At 33.9% G+C, this 25,010-nt stretch overlaps 1 protein-coding gene across 1 annotated transcript; it reads right to left on the reverse strand.

Annotated features, from left to right (window-relative positions):
- Nucleotides 1–5,118: 5,118 nt before the first annotated feature.
- LOC139893551 (uncharacterized) lies at nt 5,119–6,740 on the reverse strand. The gene has a single exon (XM_071876720.1). The coding sequence runs from the start codon at nt 6,231–6,233 to the stop codon at nt 5,388–5,390; it is 846 nt and encodes a 281-aa protein (XP_071732821.1). The 5' UTR covers nt 6,234–6,740; the 3' UTR covers nt 5,119–5,387.
- Between the last annotated feature and the right edge of the window lie 18,270 nt (nt 6,741–25,010).

Below are 25,010 nucleotides of genomic sequence, written 5' to 3' on the forward strand. Positions count from 1 at the left end.
TGTTAAAGATGTTTCGGAAACATAATTGGGACCTAAATATTAATGTATTAACAAAAAAACTTTACGGGCCGGTTTAAATACAGGTTTGGTTGTTTCAATAAGAGAATTTTTAAGGTTATGACTTTGACATAATAATGATGGGGTAAGTGAGAGTTGTAATGGAGGAGGTTGTTGAGAGGGCTGTAAAAAGTGAGTAGGTAATGTGGTAAAATTTGATTATTACTTATAAGATAAATTATTAAATGTTAGATAGAGAAATATTTGAACCAATCACACGCTGTCATGTCAGCAAAACCATCAAAAAATTGGCGTTTGAGATACATTAACGCGTGAACCATTTTTTGGCACAAACGCCCTAGGCGTCAGTGGAGCGTTTGTGGTGTCACGTCAAAGTGGTTGGAGCTTACAAACGCCCATTACCTTCGGTCTTAGAACATCACCATCCCCAAAGCTCCATGTACTATTGTCCGCTATTTCCCTTTCATGCTTATACCCTGCAAACACCCCAATGACGAAGCATCTATCCACCTCGTACAGCAAAACATCTCTTTAAGTATTTTTACGGCCACTAAAATAACTGAACTCGAAAGATAGTCACCGGGACCTAATGGTTGATCTGCCCTATAGTGTCCTTAGTAATACTCCCTCCGTCCCATAGTAATTGTCCCTAGACAAAAAACACACAGTTTAAGACAATATTATAAAAGTACTGTACTTTCTTCTTACTTTCCAGTTTTACCTTCACCTTTTCTTTTTCCTTTAATCTTATCCACATACATTAAAGGCATAATAGAACTTAAGCTTCTTATTCTTTTATATTTATGAAAGTGGACAATTAATTTGGGATATCTCAAAATGAAATACTGGAAAATATGGAGTATATAATAGTACTAGTATATATCATTTGGGCATCAAATAAATCAGCTAAGGGTATCGATAATAATTGTATTACCTTTAAAAAATTTCCTTATCTCTAGTTTTCTTCTATGGTAACCTTTTTTTTTTTTTTTTTGTAACTGCCCTTCCCACCATCGTTTGGTTTGTAACTCCAGCAATCTCCTCCATTCCGGCCTTCGACATCTCGTCATAGGTTCGATGACCTTGTTTCTTGCCTTTTTTTTTTTTTTTTTACCTTTCTCTGGGATATGTCCTCTGTGAGTCCCATCTCCGGCGAATCGAGGTTTTCCGGTCATCTTTCCTCGACTTTTTCGTTTTCTGCACCCTGATTCACAGGCGACGATCTCTTGCAAGATCTGTGTATTTCGTGGGTGTAGTTTCGTTGTTTTGGTAATTCTTCAACTCCATTTCTTTCGGCCGACAATTATAATGGCGCTAGATACTTTTTCCGATGGTTTTTGGTCGGTTCTTTGAGTCGTTCTCTTTTCTTTTCATTTCTCCTTTATATTCTAAAAATGGCGAGTATGGCCTTGTGATTTGTTGATGCGTGTTCTCCGTCATGGGTCTTGCCTGTGGTGGCCAGAATTCCTGGCGAAGCTTCGGTTTTTGGAAGTTTCTAGCCTTTTAGGGTGGGTTTGGTCCTTTGCTTCTTGTGTTGGTTATGTTTCGTTGCACTTTCCCTGTCGTCGTTTGTGATTCGGATTGTTATGATGTTGTTGCAGTCTTTATCGACTTTGTCGATATCGAAAATGAGGTTTACGGGTGTGTTCTCTCAAGGGCTAATCGATCACCCGTTTGGTGATTTGGTCTGTTAATTGGGGGACTTCTTCGGTTTGCTGGTCTCAGGTAGGTGTTCTTGGGTTTCCTGGTGGACGGAGCTGGATGAGTTGCTGATGATCGGGTGCTGCTCTTTGTGACGGGATGGCGAGGTGGTGGATCGGGAGGTCTTTTCCGAGCTTGGTCGGGCTTGGGGAGTTGTATATCGATAGGTCCGGATCTATGCAAGATTGCATCATGTTTGTTTTTAGCTGCTCTTGTTATATCTTTTTGTATTGATATTTGTTAGACTTCAATATGGTTCACACATGTATCTTTCAATGTTTATAAGCTCTGGTTGTATGTACGGGGTCACGAACTACAAATCATCAGATCTGCTCAATTCTGTATTCTGCCCTGTCTTTACGCCCAAATTGTTGCAAATATCAGTCAAAATCTGGTGTAAATGGGATGAAGTACTTGGATTGCACTAAAGAATTACAAGAAGCTAATCATGTACCCGGTGGCTGCCTGTTAGTCTGTGACTGTGTCATCGCAAAATGATACATTGTACATCTGGTCCCCCCTCTCTTGTCAACCACTTCAAGATTCCACCTTCAAGACTCTGCCACTGATTTAGGATTCATTTGTTTTAACAATATTTATTTATTATTTATGCGACTGCCTCAGTCACCAAAGTTTAATTTATAAACTAATTGAACGTCAAAAGTTTACATGATTGTTTCAACTAATTTATTACTACGTTCGTCTCAAATTTATTGTCCGTTATTTTATTATAAGATGTTTTAAATTAATTGTCTACTTTCATAAATTTATAAAAAGATTCGATAAAAATCTTTTGTTCCTTACTTTATTCATGTAGAATAAAAAGTATGTAAAAAAAATAAGGGGTAATAGTGGAAAGTTAACAAAAAAGTATATGTAACATGTACTTTTTCTTAAACTGTGTGTTTTTTGTCTTGAGATAATAGATTTGGGACGGAAGGAGTAAATGTTTTCGGTCATTTGTTTTGACAATACTTCCGTTAAGATGTTCTTCAAAATATAAGTGACGGTTTCGGGTAAAAGTTGGACACTAATACAGGTCAGGCCCTCTCTAACATGTTATCAGAATCAATTTGTTACATCATTAATTGGGTTTAGTTGGATCTCTAGCAAGATTTTTTCTTCGACTTGGAGATGGTTATTTGGTCATTGTTTGTAAGACGAAGATGTTCATGATTCATGGGTCAAAAAGTCAAGTGTTAAGAATTTCAAGGTTAGTTTAAGATGTTCAATTGCTTAAAAGTTTATGTATTTATGTTCAAGATTCTGGAAAGATGCCTCTCCTTTCAGGTAACACGACATTTTAATCAATATATAACTTTTTTGGCCTAAAAACTGATGAAGTCTAGATTGGTAGCCGGTGAATGATGAAACCTACAAGAGTAACACAAGATATAGATGCTGAAAGTGGCAAACAAGACGAAGTAGCATGGAATGCAACCAAGAAGGCGTTGGGTATATTTGATGAGTTCTCTTCTCTTAGTGGCTATATAACTACGGTATGCATATTTAACAATTGATAAGACCACCATTATCGCGGCGTCAGGGAGGCCGGGTCAGAGCCTCTGGCGCCCACGCCCCCTGACGCCCGCAACGCGGCGTCACACCCAACGCCCTTGGGGCGTCAGTCGGCAGAAAAACGGAAAAAAAAGCGTTAAAGTGGGGGGGGGTCCAGACACGTGGCGAGCATTGACTGGTCCAAATTCAAACCGTTGGAGACCCCCAACGGCTACTTTTTCTTTTTTTTTCCTTCCTAATTTCATTTATTTTTATTCTATATAAACCCATTCTCCATCTCATTTTATACACACCAACACATCCAATTTCTCTCATATTCTCCACTTTTTCATACTTTTACATCATATATTTTTACAACATATATATTTTTTATATTTCTATGACATCGTTTTCAAACTACGTTTCGTATCTACTAAATTCCGAATCAAATTCAGAAGAAGAGCTTATTGTGCAAATGATTCAAGAATTAGATGAATCGGATGATTCGGAAGTCCAATCCGAGCGTGTTCCAAGAAACCGAATTTATCTTCTAAGAAATCGTGAAAAAGCCGCGGAAGACTTATGGAGCGATTATTTTTCCGAGACGCCGGTGTTTCCTCCGCATATATTTAAAACACGTTTTCGTATGCGGATTTAATTATTTCTCGGACTAGCGCAAGGTATTTCTAATTATACTCCTAATAGTCCAAATATTCCCGAACACTTTAGATATTTTACCGAACGTTTTGATGCTATCGGAAGGCCAACTTTTACTATCTATCAAAAATTAACTTCGGCCCTATGACAATTAGCGTATGGAACCGCTGCCGATATGTTTGATGAATTTATAAAAATGAGTGAATCGTCCTCAATACTTTGTTTAGACCACTTTTGTAAATGTATTATCACTCTATTCAAACCGCATTACATGAGGACTCCCAATGCATATGATGTTCAACGATTATATGCTAGACATGAGGAGAAACATGGTTTTAAGGGTATGCATTAGTATTTTTTTTATGTAATTGTTATGTTTAATTCGTAGTCGTTTCAATTAATGTAATCGTTGAATTATTAAAATAAATTAATTTATGTTATTTTTATATTTTTATGTATTTTATGTTATTAAAATCAAAAGAAATAAAGAAAATAAAAAACTGGTGGACCCTACTGAAATCTGACACCAAAATTTGACACACGGGGTTAATGACTGACCTTGTCTAGTCACAGGCAGATTGCACTTTTTGCCAAAAAAGTGCACTCCCTGCCTGTGGTCACAGCAGGGTTAATGGTGGTCTAATAACCACATTGCATATATTTTGACCCATAATGTATTACATGGAACAGAGTGAATTAGATTACACAGCTAGTAGCATCAGGACAACTCATGGGACATGTTTGGGATTGCTTAAAATAAGTACACTTATTATTTGCTTATTCAGACAGCAGATGAGCAGACTTAAAACACTTTTGTAAAAACTGTTTATCTGCTTATTTATTAAGGAATAAACACTTAAAAAACAAGGTGACACCAGTGGAAACATTTACTTATTTTCCAATAGGATGAGTGCTTAAAAAATAGGCAATCCCTAAACAACCTATGGAAACATTTAAGAACTTAGAATAAAACAAAGAACCAGTCCACTTCTCCATTACAGGATGCTACTTTACAGGTTTTTAAAGCTAAAAGCACAGGAATCACTTAGAATCTCTTTTTGTGTAAAAAGATACTGAATCAATGATTAAGAAGGGAGTGTCTTGAATTACTTTTATTAAAGTGTATGTCAATTTATTTGTTACTTTTGCAGCAGTAAATCCAGACCCTCTGTCAATAATTGTTTATTTACTTATCGCAAAAAAACTTACTGTTAACATTTAAAGAAAGGTGTTACCTAGCAGTATACAAGTTCTTCAGTATGATGTATTGCACACCCATAGAAACATCAATTGTAACTAAGAAACAGGTCTACACAATCAAAAGTAATTCATGAAGTCTCATCTTAAATGAACTCAACAATTCAAATGAGTTCCTTTAAGATACAACTTCGGGTAAATAACAACCAAAAAAATCAACAAACAAGTAATGAGCTTTTTGTTAGACTAAAAGTTCTACTAAAACTCATACAAAACAATAATAAAATTTGCACAAATAAGAATCCCAATTTCTCATTCTAATGCATTCTAGGATTACGTTCTGAAGTAGAGCATGTACTTGTGGAAACAACTAATGTAATGAAAGAACCATTTTCCTCATCCTTAACAATATTTTCATCATCATCATTATCATCATGAACATATGTGTCTTCAGCATCATCAAATCGTTCCATAAGCTTATTTTGAAGTTTATCTTCAGCATCTCTCAAGAACTTAAACTTTGGAGGCGGTGAAGCCCATATCATATTGAACTCTAAATCACTTGCTGACTCGAACAAAGGACTAAACGTTCTATACGTGTAATCCCCGGGCGTTATAGGTGGAGTGAAGTACGGTGGTGAACTAAATGGTGTAAAAAATGGTGTATCGACAGATACTACGTCACTTAAACTTCGTCTTGATCCCCTTTTACTCATATCTTCTGATTCCAAATCTTCCTTTGTTTCTTCTTTGATCGTAAACAAAAATCTCGGTGGGGCAGATAGGTTTTGCATCCTTAATACCTCCGAATCAATACTAGTTCCATGTTCATGTTCATGTTCATGTTCATGTTCATGTTCATGTTCATGTGCCTGACCAAATGGACTGAGCCATATGTCTTTGTTTTGATAAGCTGATGAAACTTGTGGTTCATGGACCAGTGTGTCAGTGGTCAAACCTGAGGTGGTCAAAGATGAGGGCTTTTTCCAACAAAACAAGTAGAACAATTCTCTTGCTTGGCTAGAGTAATTTTCTTGAATCATATCTCTATTAGTCACTCTTTTTTTCCACCATAACAAATAGTACAACTCAGCAACAAGAGCTAGTAATAAACACCCAAATACAAGACTTAAACCAATACCTACACTACTTGAAGCTCTCATATTACTTCCCACTCACATCACAATAACTATATAAACTGATTTCTAACAGCTACTTGGTAATTACACAGTTTATACAAGCATAAACCTCACAGGACTTTTATCAAACAGGTGGTGTGCATTATATTTACCCAAAATTTCACCAAAATCAAACCCAATAACCGGATAAAAATATAATCTTTATAGAGTTAATGTTTGGTTACATAATCATGTTACTCAAAAGAAAATAAATTATACCTTTTTTTTGCTGTTGAATGATTAGGTATGATTGAACTCGTGCAGGTTCATCCGTACAGTTAATACCCAATAAATTAAAGCTGCATTTGAATGTGTCTACAGATTTGAGATTGTAAATAAGAGGGAAAATTGGGGGGAAGAAGTGGGCAAATGGAAGAGTGTAAAATTATGGAATGAGACTCGTTGTTTGGACCGAGAGATGCCACCCAAAATCACATGGCAGCTCATTAAAAAGAAAGTGATGTATCAATTAATACTGTCAGTCGCTGCCCCACTTGAAAATTGAATTTAAAAACTTCTGTACGTGTAAATTAAAAAAAAAATTACGAATATTCATATTCAAATTATAATTATTTTATTAATTTTTTTATAAAAAAATGAAATTTAAATTTAAATGGCCCGAAGATTAAGGTGTTGTTTGCTTTTTAAGATGTCTTTGTCTGAAGATCTGCGGATCATGTCTGTAAAGAAAATGTGATCTGAAGGTCTGAATGTTGAATACTGAAGACTGTTTGTTTTTATGTCTACAAAATAACTTAATTCTGTCTGCAACACTTAGAAGCACATTTCTAAGTCTGCGAGATTGCAGACAGAATAAAACATTATTTTATCTTATGTCTTCAGAAAAACAAACAGTCTGGAATAAAAACGTCTGCGAGCGTGCAGACATAAGACATAATAAGGTCTGCAAATCCAAAAACAAACGACACCTTAGCTTGTTACAAATGATTCATGTCATCATTGATCTAATCCTTACTCGCTAACCAATTACATTAACTAACATACTTACAGTTTTTGAACAAACCGTTACAAACGATTACAGCCAACCTATTCAACTGCAAACGTAATGAATGAACCAAAGTATGCTACACCCAAATTAAGATTCTCAACATCCTTAACAACACCAAAACCGACTTCAAGACTGTAACGAAGACACCAACACAATCAACCGCTACCTACTGCAAACCGACATAACAAATTTAACATGAGTCACCTAACTACACCCAATACACAAACTTGACCGAAAACAGAATGCACCATGCTACATGTAAGTTGGTCGTAAAAAACCTACTATTGTCGCCGGAAAATAACTAGAAACATACGGATGTCAAAAGCATGGTTTTTAATAGTGGTTAACTTATATCTTTCACCATAATTTTTGATTGAAACCTGAAGATACCCGGTTAGTTCACTGCTTTAGCTTTTGAGGAAAACTGTCTCTCGGGATGTGATGGGCACGCAGCTCATATAACTATTGAGGCCACTATGAGGGTCGCTTTGTAATATATATTTTATGTTTTAAACTTTTATTTTCAATAATATATGAACATAAGAATATAATATTAATTTGTAATTTTTTGTGTTTCTATGTATAAAAGTTATGTAAAAAAAAAAAAAAAAAATATTCATCTTATTTAATAGTGATCAACAATTCACAAGATAATTAAACTAACTCAAAATTCATCAAACATTAAAGGTGATAAACTAGTGGTAAAAACTTTACCTCTAAAATAAAAATACATAAAAACTTCATGTTCAAATCATATGAGCAAAATAACGATTAATGGCCACTCGAGTATAATGGCAAATAATTCGATATAGATCGGATGACATCATATCCGCATCTATATTCATATAATCTTTATCTATCTATACTTATATTCTTTTAATCTAAGTTCATTTATTAATATTTATATCTCGCTGATGAAGTGCGTTAATAGATATTTTATTAGATATGTAAGAAAATGTTAAAAACTATCACATTATATATTAGGTACATATAAAATTAATGCATTTGTATATATTCACTTTATTATATGTTTCACAATCTATCTATATATGATCAATTTAATAGTTTATGATATATAAATTTATGAGGAAGAAAGATCGAGTAGCATGAATGATTACATAATTCAAAAGCTTTTTTGATGTAATCTTTTATAACGTAGGATTCTAGCTCGGTATCGCTATGCTTTGTAGATCATGTGGACATTTTGTATGTGTTACACTCTCGAGATTCTAATAAATTCTGTTTTTTCAAAAAAAATCTATGAGGACAAGTAAATGTATGTTCATATATGTATATTTGTATGCATTTTTGTAGTTATATATTTTTATTTGTTATGGTTTTGTTTTGACGAGTGTTGCGGATGAGTGTTGTTGTTGATATGAAACTTAATTTTTTTCATTTTATATATTCATTAATTATAATTAAGTAATTATAATATTTATATTATTCTATATATCATTTGAAAACATGAAAATATTGTTCATAATAAATTTTTATTTCAAAAATCTGGAGTATTTTGGTCTTTGTACTGCAGAATATATGTATTTAACTAATACCTTAGAGCACCAGGAGTCGACTTATTTTTCGCCGTTATACACATTTAACGGCGGAGACGGTGGGGAATCCCACTCCCTCCCGCCGTTAAATCGCCGTTAAATCTCAAAGTTGGGCACCACCGTTAGCTAGGCAACGTTGAACAATCAACATTTTTTTGTTTCTTTTTTCTTTTTTCTTTTTCCTTCTATTTTCTTTTCTTATTTTTTATTTTTGTTCTTGGTTTTGCAGGTGCAAGCGTGCAGAGATTGAATGAAGAACATGATAAGGTGTGGCTAATTAGGTTAAAACATGGGCCAAAAAGTGTGGCTATTTTTAAAAAAAAAATGGGCCGATTTTTTAAACAAGTTGGGTTAAAATTTTGATTTATATATTTTTGTTAAATCATCATAATTATTGTTTTATTTATTTCATACATTTTATATGTTAGTTGATTACATAAATTAAAAAATTAATAAACAGATTTTAAATTAATTAATAATAAATAAACTAAATAATCATTAAGAAAAAAGAAAAAATAAATAAATAATATATTTAACACTGAACCATTTCCCCTGTTTTGGCCTTAGTGTTAAATAACATTGAGATTTAACACTGAACGACTCCTAATGCTATTAGGTTTCTTAATTCTTTTTTCCTCTCATTCTTCCACTACCTAATTCTTACAGACGTTTCTGACAATTAACTTTTGTGAAATGATAGCTAAAAATACATGTAGACCACCACCGTCGCTACCAGTGGCACTGCTATCGGTATTTTTACACGTATTAATTTAATAGAAAACATTCTATAATATTAAATGCTAAATTAATGAAAAATCAAAACTTTACATAAATTAAATTCAAAAAAATACTTGCATAACTAAAATACTATAAATAATAAATAACATAATTTATAATACTAAATAAAATGTAATGAAAAGTGTGAAAGTTCGGAGGAAGAGATAAAGTGTGCTCGACCAGATCACTTTCTAGTTAGGCGTGCACCCTATTATCACGTATTTCTTTGTTAACCGTATCATGATCTCTACCTCTAGTCCTTAAATTACATCGAGATTTTTTACTCGAGTCAACAATCATATCTTCATGCAATATCAAAACCATGTATCATGTATGTATATAAATATAATTGTGTTCTAATTTTGTTTCAATGAAAAGATATTACACCAGTTTTCAGATCACAAAACTACCTTGAAATACACCATATGTACGCTCAACATCATTCTGAGCGCTTTCTTGAAACCTCCTAAACTTGACCCGTTTCTCTTCAGTTGGTCGCTAAAATCATTTAATAAGTGTCACCCACTCAGGGAATATACTTGTCAAGAAGGTAATATCATTTGGTGTAGTGATGGTCGTTAACGTCACACGGCGCCTTTGGCGCAATTTTAATGTATCAAAAAATGAAGATTGGTTTAAAACGTTTATATCGTTGTTTGAACCCGTCATGCTAAAAAGACATGCTATATCCATATATTATATGAAGCAACTACTTAAAGTATAATCATTGGGTGTTTTTGATCACCCCTAGTGAATTGTGTTTTTCATGCATTTTGATAATTCTTCCACTTCTAATAATATAGTCAATACTATCCAACATTCTCATAAACCTATGATTTTCTTCATGTAGACTATGCCAACGTGAAATACCTTGTGTAGTGGGTTTTCTCATATATTTGCTCTTGTATATGTTGATAATACACTGACAAAAATTATGCAGACAAATTGTATATCGTTTTTCACTCATTTGTAGGTATTAATTAAACATATCTTGTGCATACACCAATTGGCGAATTTAAGATGTGCACTTCTGTAATGGGCTTAACCTTTTTTGACCAATGGTATTGGGTCGTTGTTTAAAAAACATCGAATGATCTGGAATGTTGTGAGAAGATTATTGAGATATATCTTCTACGATATGGAAAATAGTTAACAACGCATACGAAAATGTCTTTTAAACATGTTTGGCGTATACTTGGTGTCCCACTATTTCATCCCATAATTATTGTGTCGCACCTTCACGATTCCTTAAAATATAGGTTCGTGTGATAACTTGTATGAAGATTTGTCGGTTTCGTGTGATGGAATTCGATATAACAACATGTTCATAATGTTAACATAGTCACAAAACCAATTTTATGAAATTTAAAGTAAGCGGAAGCATGATGATTAAGAAAACAAGTTTATATCTTAAACCATTTTAAGTGAATTCCATGTATGTATCAAGTCATGAAAATAAGCTTACATATAATTAACAAGGAAGTAAGGTTCAATACCTCCTCAAGCTAGTTGAGGGTTGTTTGATACAAGAAGATGATGAACAAATGTGTTGAAACTCCAAGCTTTTGATGCACCAACACCACCCTTGAGCTTAGTTATGTTTTAAACACTTAATCACCTTTAAACCAAGCTTGTAACCCACTTCCTTTGAACCCAAAATTCTGGACAGCAGCTTGTCAAAAGAATGATGGTGAATGGAAGCTCCAAAACTATGAAACCTCAAGAGATAATACCCCAAACTCTTCCCAACACCTAATACAATGGTTAGGATTTGTTGACACTTGAAAATAAGCTTTCAAACAAACTCAAGCACACCCCTTTTGTCCAAAATTTTCGGCCAGAATGCTGTATGTTACAAAAGGAGAGTGTTTTTCTTGTTTTCTAAGTGTTGAGTCAAAGAATACCTTGGTTTTTGAATGACCCATGCATATATGAACTTGTGCCAACACAAGTAACAAGGAAACAAGCATGGGAGAGCCTTGGAGACCTCCCAAAACCGTCCACCAAGTGGGGTGGTTTTATTTTTATAAAACTTGTATTTTGTTTTATAAAAGCTTGTTACAAAATGCCAAGTATTTTGTAAGTTACTTGCATATTTTATAAACTATTTACAAAATATAACACAATATAATTATTTAAACCTATAAATAATTAAATTCATAATGTATATAAATTATCCAAATAATTTATCTCAAGTGATTATATTTTAGAAAACCGATTTTCTAAAGTTCAAGTGTCGCGTATTTATTTAACGAGCCAATCGTCAATATTAAATACGTTTAAGGTGTCGGTAAGTTTGTTATTGGGTATGACCCGACTTGGATCATAACATATTAGCCACATTGATTTAATATGTCTCTCGGGCATACGAAATACCTTCATCGTGAACAAGTTTAAAACCTCGAGATTTCTTTATCATTCGAATCCCAATCAAGAATGAAATTAAACATTTTCCTTGCTTTAAAAACTAGATTTTTTTATTCATTTATGTGTGAAAGTATTGAGTGATTTGTGAAAGATTTATGTAAATGGTGTGTAAAAATGTTGAAAGTATAGAAGTATTCATAATTGATTTTATTAAATTACAAACGGCCATGTTTATTCGGGCTAATGAGATGGTGTTATGTAGGCAAAAGAGTCGTTGTGTAGGTCATTGTCTTTCGTCCCACACTTTTCCGTAACGCCTCCACAACATCTTGTAACAGGCATTGTGAGCGTTGTGGAGTGCCAAGTTGCCAACTCAAACACCGGACGTCACCCTGTAATGAATGATTTTATTTATGAGAAAAATCAGTAATATTTTAAGAATTTTTAAAATAATGATTTTTTAGAGTTGTCATTAAGATTACATGTATTCACAAAATGATTGTAAATTAAGGTGGTTAAAAGAAGTTATTTCCATAAAAGAGTTGACTATTGTTAAGGTACAAATAAGTTAAGCATATTTTTATTTTATAAATATAACCGTTAATTTCATAATTTAAATATTTTACCACATCACTTCACTATATACATTAAAAGATAGTCTCGATTAGCTAATAATTATTTTCAAAACACCCTTAATTACCATTAGATTAAAAATTTACATCATAATACCCTTGATCCAACGGTCCTTAATCATTCACTTAAAATATTAGCTAATAAATCATTCTTAATCAAAATTATACCCTTAAAAAAAAACTACGCGGACCTAAAAATTTTCTATTCGGATCCCTCTTGACCAAACTAAGGAGTAAATGCAGATCAATTCATCTTCTTCGCGGATCCCTCTTAATCAATGTTGTTATTATTATTCTAAAGATATAGGGTTTAGAGTATCGTTTAATTGAAACCCTATATCTAGCGCCCCAAATTTTTTGTTTCTTTTCGAACTAGCCTTTAATTACTCCAGTATATTTTTTTTCAATTGCCGATGCATCATAATATCATCGTTGTTTTTAGGATGATTCAGAGTTAAATCATCGAATGTATTCCGGATTCTAAAATGCGCATCAGGTATTATTGTGGGCATCGTTTTCTTGGTGGTTGCAATCGTGTTTCAGTATTTTAATATCCCATCAGATTCTAATGTATCTTTACTTCTTCAGAATGTGGCACTTGCCTTTTCTTGTTTGCTATTTGTTAATTGTGATAATAAAAAAGGGTTAATTGGTTGATCCATTTGCTTGCAGTGGCTTGTTGAGTATAATGCAGCTTTAGCATCAGTCTGCTTCATGATCTTGCTTGGGTTTGTGCATGATGTCTTGGATATTCCTTGGCTAGTGTGAGTTTTCTACTAAATAGTTTACTTGTGGCAAGTTTAATCTCTTTACTTGTTAATGAGTCAATTTAGGTTTTATTTGTCTATAAGTTAGTCAAATGCGCTGTATCGAAATTTTTTAAAATATAAAAGAGGGTCAAACGGGTCAAGATTCTTTCAAATGTGACTTAAACTCAGATTAATCCCCGTTTACTACTATTAAATTCTAATTTATTCAAGTTGTATTGTGAAGGCAGGAAATTATTATTGCCATATATTGCTGCTCTCCCTCTTTTGATGGCTTATGCTGGTCATACAACCATTATGATACCAAAGCCCGTTAAAAATTAGATTGATTCAACCAATTTAATTGTGTATTGTTGTTTGATTGGACCCATGAAAACAAAGAGACGCTAAAAAATGATGTGTATAGTACAACGTATTCTTTGAACACGGACTTACTTTTGGTTGTTCATGTTTTCATAATTTTTTGCAGTTTGAATAGCTGATATATCTTATTTCAAGACAATTGCCGATCTACATGGTAAGATTCTGAGCAAGTTTTAGTAAACTGATCGTATCTTTATGTTTATATAATACATGCAATTTCGAGTTTTAATTTTTCTAAAAAGGGTGAGGATTCCAGAAAACATGCGGGCACTGTTCGTGTATAATGACTGGTTGATGTGGATGATAATTTTAGAAAAAGGTTAGAAAAAAGGCTAAATGTACGGACCAATGCTCATGGGGAAGTAATTGAGAGTCTCCTGCCTATGGTTGATATTTTTGAGAGAGCAAAACACTAGTTGAAATTGAAATAGATAAAAAAAAGATTGATGCGGGTTATCAGAGGATTTATAATATAAAAAGTTCGTTGAATTTATGAGGATTTTACGTGTTGCTGTTGTACCAACAATTGGAAAACTGTTCGATCCTCCAAGAAGTTCGACAACTTTTTTATTGTTTATTTATCTATATATGATATGTTGTTTTTTCTTACTGCACAAGTGGCAATATGGTTAGGTCAGAAGAGTTGGTATTGGTTTAAAACTAATAACGTTTTGCTGAAATCTAGAGCATTTACGAATTCCAGAAGTGGTAGAAATGATTTGGTGATTGGCTCTAGGCATCTATCTTTGTGGTGTTTAGATAGTAAATAAAAGCAGTGGCGACTCCAGAATGCAAACTCAAGTTAGTACTTATAAATTGAGCATTTCATTGTGTTTATGATCTTTAACTCTCTTTATTCAATTCTCAGTGCGTTGGAATTTTGTTTAATTACATCTTTTGTAGAAATATCAGGCTAAGTAGAAGGGTTGGTAGTATCAGTCATGTTGATGCTGTCAAAGTTACTAAGCAGTCAACTGAAAGTCTGAAAAGAAGTAAGTTTTGGGTGACTGGACGAACATAATTAAATCCCCAAATCTGGAGAAAGATCATTGCGTAAGCATTCATACTTACGTGTGTGTCTTTTGGGTCATTTTAGCTACTTGTAGTAAATTATATAACTGAGGGTACTTTTTTCAAATACCTTATTTTTATCAATTTAAGTGCTTTTTAGTTCAATATTTAATCAAAATGATTTGTTCACATCAATATAATCTGATAACACGATTATTTTTACTATCAAGGTATATAAAATCTCTTACAATCAAGGTATATAATCTGACAACACAGCTTTCCAGCCTCAAATCTCTTACAATCAAGGTATATAAAATGACAGATTGATTTTTTATATTGAATTTTAATCATTCTATATGTTTATGTTGTCCTTTGGTTTGAATCATTACTAATAATTCATTGCCATTCTATTGGATCAAACTGTTATAACTAAGTGATATGTTGGTATATAATTTGTTCAATTGAAATATGAATGATCCTTATATAGAATGGTGCTTATAGACATCAGATTTTTAAAAAATATCAGTGTTATTGGTAGTCATTTACGTTGATATGTAAACCAGGTGTATTAGTAACCGATATTTGTTGAAATGACGACTGATGACTAAAGCACGTCAAGAGAAGAAAGATGTTTTCGAATGTGGATTAACAGTCTTTTAGTTGAAACGTACCTTAACAATGTTTGGGAGGATGTCAGAAACGGGTTAGTTGAAACTTGAAACAAACACAGTCTATAAAGTGGTTTATGTTTCTAACATTGATATCTTTTAGATAAATTAGTAATTATTTGTTGTTGGTGTACACGCAGATTTTTTGTAGCAGTTAATGAGATTTAATATGCTTTAACTTCTTAAAAACTTAAGAACACATGGTCAAGGAAAGGAGATAACGGATGCCGATATCTTACAATGGGCAAACAACAAAGTAAAGATCTCAGGAAAATCAAAACAAATGGATAGCTTCAAGGTAACAACAACATATGTTATGCATTTGAATATGATTATGATGATTTTATATTAATATTTAACCCTGAAAGTTTACAATTATTAGTGTATAGGATAAATACCTATAATTATTAGTGTATAGGATAAATACCTATCGAATGGTATTTTTTTTCCTTGAGCTTCTTAGTGCAGTCGAAAAGAGGGTTGTAAACTGGGGTCTTGTTACCAAATGAGAAACTGGTAATCTCTCAACTTAGATCTTTGTTGTGCATTTAGCCTTGGACTGTATTGAAACAACTTTTTATTTTTATATGTGTAACTATAGAAGAGGATAAGAAGTTAAATGCATCGTACATAATTAGTGTTGCAAGAAAGCTTGGGTGCTCTGTTTTCTTATTGCCAGAGGATATTCTTGAGGTAAGACACAAAATCAGTAATGCCAATACGTGGGTCGAATAGTGGGAGCGAGTTGGGTTAAGCTGATCCACAACACTTTCGCCCATATGATTTTCTTATCTTACAAGCAATTGGTGTGTCATGAAAGTATGGTCGATTTTCAACCCATTTAACCCGTTTCACTTTTAACTAATTGTGTAAAGCCATATGACAACATAACCAGAATTGGCACTTGTCAAGTGTAAAAACTACTACCTCTTGTGAATACCTATGTTAAATACTTAAAACTAGTGAATTTTGAAAACATTTTACACAACGAATTTTAATTTTTTATTGACTGGTTAACCCAAAGATGATTCTAATATTAACTGCAAGCATCATGTATTGGAGCTTGCTACAAAAGGCTAAAGGCGATGAAGAAGATAGACCACCCGAGGACGAATAGGGCACTGTACCTGAAGAAGAAGGTAACACAGTTATGAAGTTGCTTGTGAAAATGGAGTTTCCGAGACGAAAGAGGAAACCACGGAAAACAATGATGAATAATAATTATGAAAACACAATTATATTATCAATTAATCATGTTTTTTTATAATAATATAAGAAAATTTTGCTACTTCCTCTGTTTTTCTATCATTCTTATATACTGTAGTATATTAGAACTGTAATGTAATTTCGGGTATCTTGACACTAATACATTAAAACCTTACTCTTTCACGTCTAAATCTATTAAAAAAGTTCAAATTTGTGGAGAACAATTAGGAATCCACATGCAAACGAAGAAAGAAAAGAAGAATACACATACACTATTCTCTTTTTAATCATTATGCTTCAAAAAAACTGATGATCCAAAAAAAAAATTACTCGGCAGATTGTTCTTGTTCTTGTTCTGCAACCATCATAAACATTTCAACACGCTTATAAAAAAACAACGCACTTTCGTCTCTAGGGGTTTAGGGGCTAGGGTTAGGGTTTAGGGTCAGGGTTTAGAGTTTGTAGGGTTTAGGGTTTAGATATAGGGTGTAGGGTTTAGAGTTTAGGTTTAGGGTTTTGGGTTTAGATTTATGGTTTAGGGTTTAGGTTACGGTTTATGTGACGATCCGTTCAAATCCATTTGGATGAATACATCATTCATTGATTTCACAGTGAGGTACTGACCTCTACATGATACGTTTTGTAAACATTGCATTCTTTTGAAAATGACATACCATAATTGAATATCATATTCCAAGTTTTTTGATGTTTGATGATTTCTACATATAGACAATTACCGTAGTTAATAGTTTACAATACTACATCCGTTGATAATGCAATCAAAATAAGATACATGGTGATGATTTTGTGAATGCAATGTTTTCTTGAGTAAAACATGTATGACTCCATGCACATAGCTTGTATAACAGATAAGCAAACAGCGGAAGACTTCTAGGAACCTGAGAATAAACATGCTTTCAAGTGTCAACACAAAGGTTGGTGAGTTCATAGTTTTAATGTTGCGCAAAATCTGTATATAAAGGTGGATAACAAGATTTCAGTTGTTTCATCCAGAAACGTTTATCAAAATATTCTACAAGATTGAGCACCCTGGTAACTAAACTTAACGTATATATAATAAGTACCCCTGTTTTAACATACATGCAACCAACATGTACAATACACGTAAACCAGCGTGTACTAAACTCAAATAGCATACGTCCGCTTTATAGTTCAGGCTAGGGTCTCTATACCTGGAACGGAAGGGGATGTCAAGCCCTATGGATCCATATACAACTACTCACACCCACCAGTTCTTATAACCGGCAGTCACTAGTTACCAAAGCTAAGGGATTTTCGGTTCAAACTCAGTGTAGAATTTAGTATGTACTTGTATCCATTGCGTTTAAAATAAAGTGCATGTATTCTCAACCCAAAAATATAGATTTCAAAAGCAATTATAAAGGGATCTATAAACTCACCTTAGCAGCACATAAATTCATTCATCGAAATGTGACCGAAACTCGGAATGCGAAATAACCGTAGATCTCAACCTAGAGAACATACGTTGGTCAATACATGTCAACAAGCTAGGTTGGGTCATAGTGTATCACAATCCTAATGCTCGAGACCAACATACAGAAGTTAACAAAAGTCATCTCAAAAGTCAACCTGACCCAATATGATCTTTAAATCTTTACATGTTTATTAATATAGTATAAGTCTTGATAATTGAATGAATTTATAGTTTATCAAACTCAAAATATTATTTATTTCAGGAGCTATATTATACTTGAATTATCATGGCAATCGAACATGATTTTCATATAGTTTTCCAATACTTGAAAATCATATTATAGTGTTTATAAAGCTTTAAAACATGATAAGACAGTCAACTTTGACAATTGTTCAATAAGACGAGACGTGCCTTATATAGAAATTCATTTACTCGATTAGTAATATTTGAAAATCCAATTTATCAATCTTATAAACAAATTGTTTAAATATCAATTGCAGATTCAAAAGCAATTTCAATTAATGTTAATTATAATTCAGTTGTCCATAACTTTTAATCCGTTTCTCGAAAATACACGATTTCTAAATGAAAAGTTATTAATTTTTCGACAGCTTTCCAAAGACATGCATATCATATACCTTACATCAATAACATATGTATCAAATTCGTGATTCATCATAAACTATCTAATGATAAAATTAAAGTATATAAGTATGCATAAACATATATACTCGAGCACTAGACAGGGATACACTATTAATATATAAAAGATAAGATATGAGTGCTCACGTATCAATATTGAGATTCAATATTGCAGGAAAGTACGTAGACGCGACGGAGATGATAAACACTAGATTGACCTCACTAGCTATACTCTGAACCATACCCATAACCTCCATTGCTATAACCCATAATTTCCTTAGCTCTAACCCATTTGAAAACTCGTTTTGAAAGCACTCGAGCAAAACCCCGTCGTAGTATTTTATGTAATAATAATAATAATACTAATACTAATAATAATAAGATTAATAATAATATTAATCTTAATAATAATATAAATAATAATATAATTAATAATAATATAAATAATAGAGGGAGTAATATATCGGTGGATGTGTATGTGTGTTTTACAAACCGAAATCGATTGAATTTATAGGACCTGACATGCCCCAGCCTTCCATACGATCGCATGGTTTTTGGGCATCATGGCCATGCGATCGCATGGCCCTTTATTCCAGCTATCATCCACTCAATTAGGGGCTGCCGACATCCATTTATTATTATATATAAATAATTAATTAATTTATATAATTATATATATATTATATTATATTCTCGTGTCTAGTTAATTTGCATTCTTAGTTTCGATGACTAGTACGTTTACGTTTGACTTATGTCCTGGTTCCGGTTTCTCGAATGCATTTTCGTACGCTTAGAAAACTAACACGTTACGTTATGCGACGTGTACCTTTATTAATAATTCGACCCAATCATCGATAGACTATATTACTCAAAGTATAATCTTTACATTTAAGTGTCGTGGTCATTTGCTTCTATAAATCAAGATCTCGATATTCATTAACGTGATAATATTAATTAAAATCCAAAACATTTTTGTATCCAATTAAAATCATATATATATATTTTAAAAATAAAAATTGTACATTTATATATAGTTGAAATATTTATAATATTTAGTTTTTCAAAAACAATTATATTTCGAAATATAAATTAGATCGTTTACGTAACAGAAAATATTATATCATATAACGTTTTCAATTTAATAGATATAAATATCAATCGCATCACTAAGCGAGTGTTACTATCGTGTACATAACTAATTTGAAAACATATAAATTTAATGAACACTTTTTAAATACACGTTGCAAGTTCTTTATATATTTAGTTCTAACAATTATCATTTCGACTTATCGTATGTTCAAATTCATTCTTTAAAAGATTTCATCTATGTCATAAAACGTTTTCAATATTATCTTATCAAAAGACACGAGGCAATCATTGTGTTGAAAGTTAATCTCTACAAACCGTTGTCCAGTTATCGTTAATTGACCTATTTGTTCTTACTTGTAAATCACTTTACCATTTTTCCGAATATTGTTAAAATGGAAAGATTTCTCAAATTAAAGTGGACCTCTCAACAAAGACTTGTAATCATAACACAATGTAACTTGATAATTCAATCATTTGATATTATCTTATAATTTTGTCGTCAAAAACGATCATGTAAAGTATTATACCTAATACTTTGTTAACGTTTTCAAGTTATAATATATATATATATATATATATATATATATATATATATATATATATATATATATATATATATATATATATTCCAATCCAATTATAATGGTTCGTCAGGGTTTGGTCAAGATTAAACGAATGTATGAACATAGTTTAAAATTTTTGAGATTCAATATTACAGACTTTGCTTATCGTGTCGGAAACATATAAAGATTAAAGTTTAAATTTGGTCAGAAATTTCCGGGTTGTCACAGTTTAGGAATTAGATTTAGGGTTTAGAGTTTAGATTTTAGGGTTTAGAGTTTACGTTTAGGGTTTAGATTTTGTTTCCTTTTAAACATTACTCGGCAGATTGTTCTTGTTCTGCAACCATCATAAGCTTTTCAAGACGCTTATCAAATGTCAACGCACTTTCGTCTCTAGGGGTTTAGGTTTTAGGGGTTAAGGTTATGGTTTAGGGTTAGGGTTTAGAGTTTTTAGGGTTTGGGTTAGGGTTTAGGGTTTAGATTTAGGTTATAGGGTTTAGAGTTTAGGTTTAGCGTTTTGGGTTTAAATTTAGGGTTTAGGTTAGATTTAAGGTTTAGGGTTTAGATTTTAGGGTTTAGAGTTGTAACATCCCGTTTTCCCCGTACATGGCTAAAGGTACACATTTAATCGTTTGTACGCTTATAACTCGTTCGTTTATGTGATTAAATGAAATAAAGTGTTAGTTGATATGTAAATATATAAATATATATATGAAATTGTACGCTATATATATATATACCCGAGAATGTATGCATGTATAAGTATGTGCATGAGTTTTTGATGGTGTTAAATCGTGTGAGACTTCATTGTAAGTCTAAATGTATATGCGAGGTAAGTTGGGAGTACGAGTCGAGAAAAATATAATTAGTCCATGTTGTCGAAAAATCTGGTCAGTTGATGCTTGTTGTCGCGCCGCGGTGGAAGTGGTCGCGCCGCGACTTTACACTCGAACCAAAATCAGGCCTCGGTTTAAACAGTTCGAAATTTATGTGGAGTGCCGCGCCGCGGTAAAAGGGGTCGTGCTGCGACATACTGGTCAGTCTGACTCCGAATCCAGCTTAATTTAAAAGGGATTTAGGGGTAGTTTGGTAATTTTGCGTGTAAATCTGATGGGGACATTAAATCTCAACCACTTATCTCATTTAAGTCATTTTCTTTTCTCTTTTTCTTTCCATTTTCTCTTCCAAAACATAAAACTCATTTGGATTAATAGTGAGATTCGACGGTGAAGACTTGTGATTCGATCTTTGGAGCAAATAGGAAATTTGTTCTCCTCGTTCTTAGCTACGAGTGGATAGTGTTGGTAAGTCTTAACTCCGTGTTTTGAGTTTTAGTTAATTTATGACTAGGGTTTGGTCAATTGAAACTTGTAAGACCCATTTGGGGGTTTAATGGGTGAAATTGGGTTAACTTGAAGTAAGGAAACCCAAATGGTGTTGATCTAGGGTTTGGTCATGTAAAGTGGGATTTGTAAGTGTTAATTGAGTTGTTAGTAACTAAAACACTTATAAAATGATGGAAGATTGTTAATGGGTTAAGTTTGACCAAAGTTGTATGTATAAGTATTTAAAATGGGTTACATGGATGATTGTTGACCTAGTTGGGTGAGGTGGGTATGAAATGCCTATAAATTGTGCTAGTTAGTGATAGTAGACTCTAATCACTAGCTTTTAGTGATTTATAAAGAGTCGTGGCCATTAATGGGCGGTTTTGGTGGACGTAAGTCATTTAATGCATTTAGGTCATTAAATGCTAAAGAGTTAAGAATTGGTGGTTGGTCCACTAGATTGTATGTTAATTAAATGCATTATGTGATAGGTGCATTACATTGAAGGTTGCGAGCTTGATTCCTAGTTCACCAAAGGCGATAAGGTGAGTGGAATAATTATACATGTGTGTATGTAATGTATTTACTTGTGCGAAATGCGATGGTTTTAAGTTCGGGTATGCGATACCACATCGTGTTGGCATGGGATGAGGGTTTAAAGTTCGGGTATGCGATACCTCATCATCATGTGTGTGTGCGGGCGTGAAGTGTGGGTTTTAAGTTCGGGTATGCGATACCACATTTCATGTTGCGGGTGGGTTTTATGTTCGGGTATGCGATACCACCCATGGGACTAGTGATGCATATTAGTGGCGTCTGTGTGGCTAGCGGTTCAATCGCGAGAACCGTTCCCTTTGTACGACTGTTTAACCATGGTTATGTGTTGTAGCGAAGCATATTACATTGTCCGAATTATATGCTTTTGTTGTGCTAGCTTGCGTATTGGAGTTTTAGCTTATACTTTGCGATGGTATGCTATTTATATTGCTAGCGTGTATGCGGTAATTGTCGTAAGTGATTGCATGTAAGTAGGTTATATATGTATGTGTATAATTATTGCATTCACTAAGCATTTAGCTTACCCCTCTCGTTGTTTATCTTTTTAGATGCAGGTGCGGAGAAGGGGAAGAGGGTTATGGGGCACTAGTTACCCCTTGTTGGTTGCTTATTGGAGCTTTTTGGAAGTCGACCTAGAGTTTGGGTAGTTTAGCCCCAAACCATGCTCAAGTGTCGTTTGGATTAAAACTATCATTTTGAATGGGTCGAACTTGTATTACATTTTTAAGGGCCTTGTGCCGTTTGTAAACATTTAACTTGTGATATTGTTTAAATGGATTATGTAACCGTTTAATTGGGCGCTAATGGTGCATCAATTTAAAAAAAAAAAAATTGTCGCGTTGGTTACGGGTTGGGTTGTTTCAAGTGGTATCAGAGCATGGTCTAAGGGATTTAGGCGACTTGAGATAGGTGCCTAAACTTAGACTTTATTGTGTATGCGCGTTATGCGAGACTTGTAGGAGATGGGTCGGACAGGGGATTTGTTGGTGCCTAGGTTTAGGCGAACTAACTATGAGCTAATTGTTCTGTGTTGTGATTTGCAATCATCAAGCGAGATAGACATTGTACTAGCAAGTTAATGCGGCGTGCTCGCGTAACAATGATTAGCTACCATTGTTACGGGTTCAAGTCGTGTCAAACAAGCGATGTACGACGATTGTTGAGCAAGATGGGGCGGTGAGGTGAATATGTATTTGTGTCATGTCTTTTCGTTCATGGTTTGACCTATTTCGTTTTGTAGAATGAAGATGAGAAACGGACATGATACCGATGGTGGAGGTACTAGCGAGGACCCCGAATTCACGGCTAAAGTCGAGGCCATCATCAAAAGGCAAAGAGCGGAGTTTCTCGACGATGTCCGAAAGGTTTTCCAAGAATCGGTTGATGGGCAAGTAACTGAGTTAATAAACGAGCGAATGAATGCCGCAATCGAAGAGGCATCAGAAGCTAGAAATATTCTTCCTCGGGGCGAAGGGGGTGATGGTAATGGTGGATATGGGAGGCGAGACTTCCATTACAAAAATTTCAAGGATGCTCAACCTCCTATGTTTAATGGAGTGAGAGATCCATTGAAAAGCACATGTTGGATCTCCGACATCGAGGGGGCTTTCCGTACCGCCGGATGTCCTCCCGAGAAGAAGACGAGATACGGTTCTAGTATGTTGCGTGAAGAGGCTAAGTTGTGGTGGGACGATAAAATTAAGTTTTATGGTGAAGAGCAATGCATGAGCTTGACGTGGGAAGAGTTCAAAAAGGAATTTTTCAAAGAATACCGAACTCCTTCCGGCCTTGATAAAATCTAGGACGAGTTGCACAATTTGCGACAAGGTTCAATGGACTTGGTTACTCTCAAGTCTACCTTCTTGGCAAAGACTCATTTTTGTCCGGAGTATGTTGGTGATGACCACAAATTGATGCTAGATTTTTATCATACACTAAGCGATGAGTTAAAGCGTAAAATTAGTCAGGGGATGGCTAAGTCTTTTGATGAATTGTTTGAGTTAGCTCGGGGTTTTGATCCGGAGGTTTCGAAAAGAAGTGATTTCTCTTTTTCTAAGAGAAAATTCGAAGGTCCGATCCAATCGAACTTTTCTAGCAAGAAGAGCAAGAGGGGCTTCGAAAGTGTTAACAGTGTTAAGAAGAGTGGTTCCGGAAGTTTTCCCAAATTGCTATAATTGTGGGCAAAAGGGTCACAACTCGCGTGAATGCCCAAAGCCGGTTACGAACACGCTCACATGTTTTAATTGCCAGAAGCAAGTACACCGAAAGTCGGAGTGTCCCGATTTGTATGGTGATCAAGTGAAAAAGTTAGAGAAAGCGGCGGGTACGGCTAGGGGCCGCAACTACTTGATGACCAATGATGAGGCCAAACAATCCAACGAAGTTGTCTCAGGTACTTTCATGGTTAACTCTAATCCGAAAATAATACTTTTTGATAGTAGTGCTAATTTATCGTTTGTGTCTCCGAGATTTGTGCCTAAACTTGATAAACCACTAGCTAAGTTAAGTCATCCGGTAGAAGTTGAAATAACGGATGGTAAGACGGTGCTAGGGGTTGATGTGTGTAATGATTGTGATATTGTGTTTGGTTCCGAAACGTTTAAAATCGATCTTATCCCGATGACCTTGGGTGAATTTGATATGGTTGTGGGTATGGATTGGCTCGATCATTATAGAGCCGACATTTTATGTTGTGAAAAGTCTATTCGTGTAAAGACCCCAAGTGGGGGAGAGCTAATTATTCATGGCAAGAGACGGAGAACACTTGTGC

The sequence above is a fragment of the Rutidosis leptorrhynchoides genome, chromosome 2, assembly GCF_046630445.1.
Source record: "Rutidosis leptorrhynchoides isolate AG116_Rl617_1_P2 chromosome 2, CSIRO_AGI_Rlap_v1, whole genome shotgun sequence".
NCBI lineage: Eukaryota > Viridiplantae > Streptophyta > Magnoliopsida > Asterales > Asteraceae > Rutidosis > Rutidosis leptorrhynchoides.

Bases quoted from the DNA above. Each gene is read 5' to 3' on its own strand.
- LOC139893551 (XM_071876720.1), bottom strand. From the start codon at position 6,233: ATGAGAGCTTCAAGTAGTGTAGGTATTGGTTTAAGTCTTGTATTTGGG.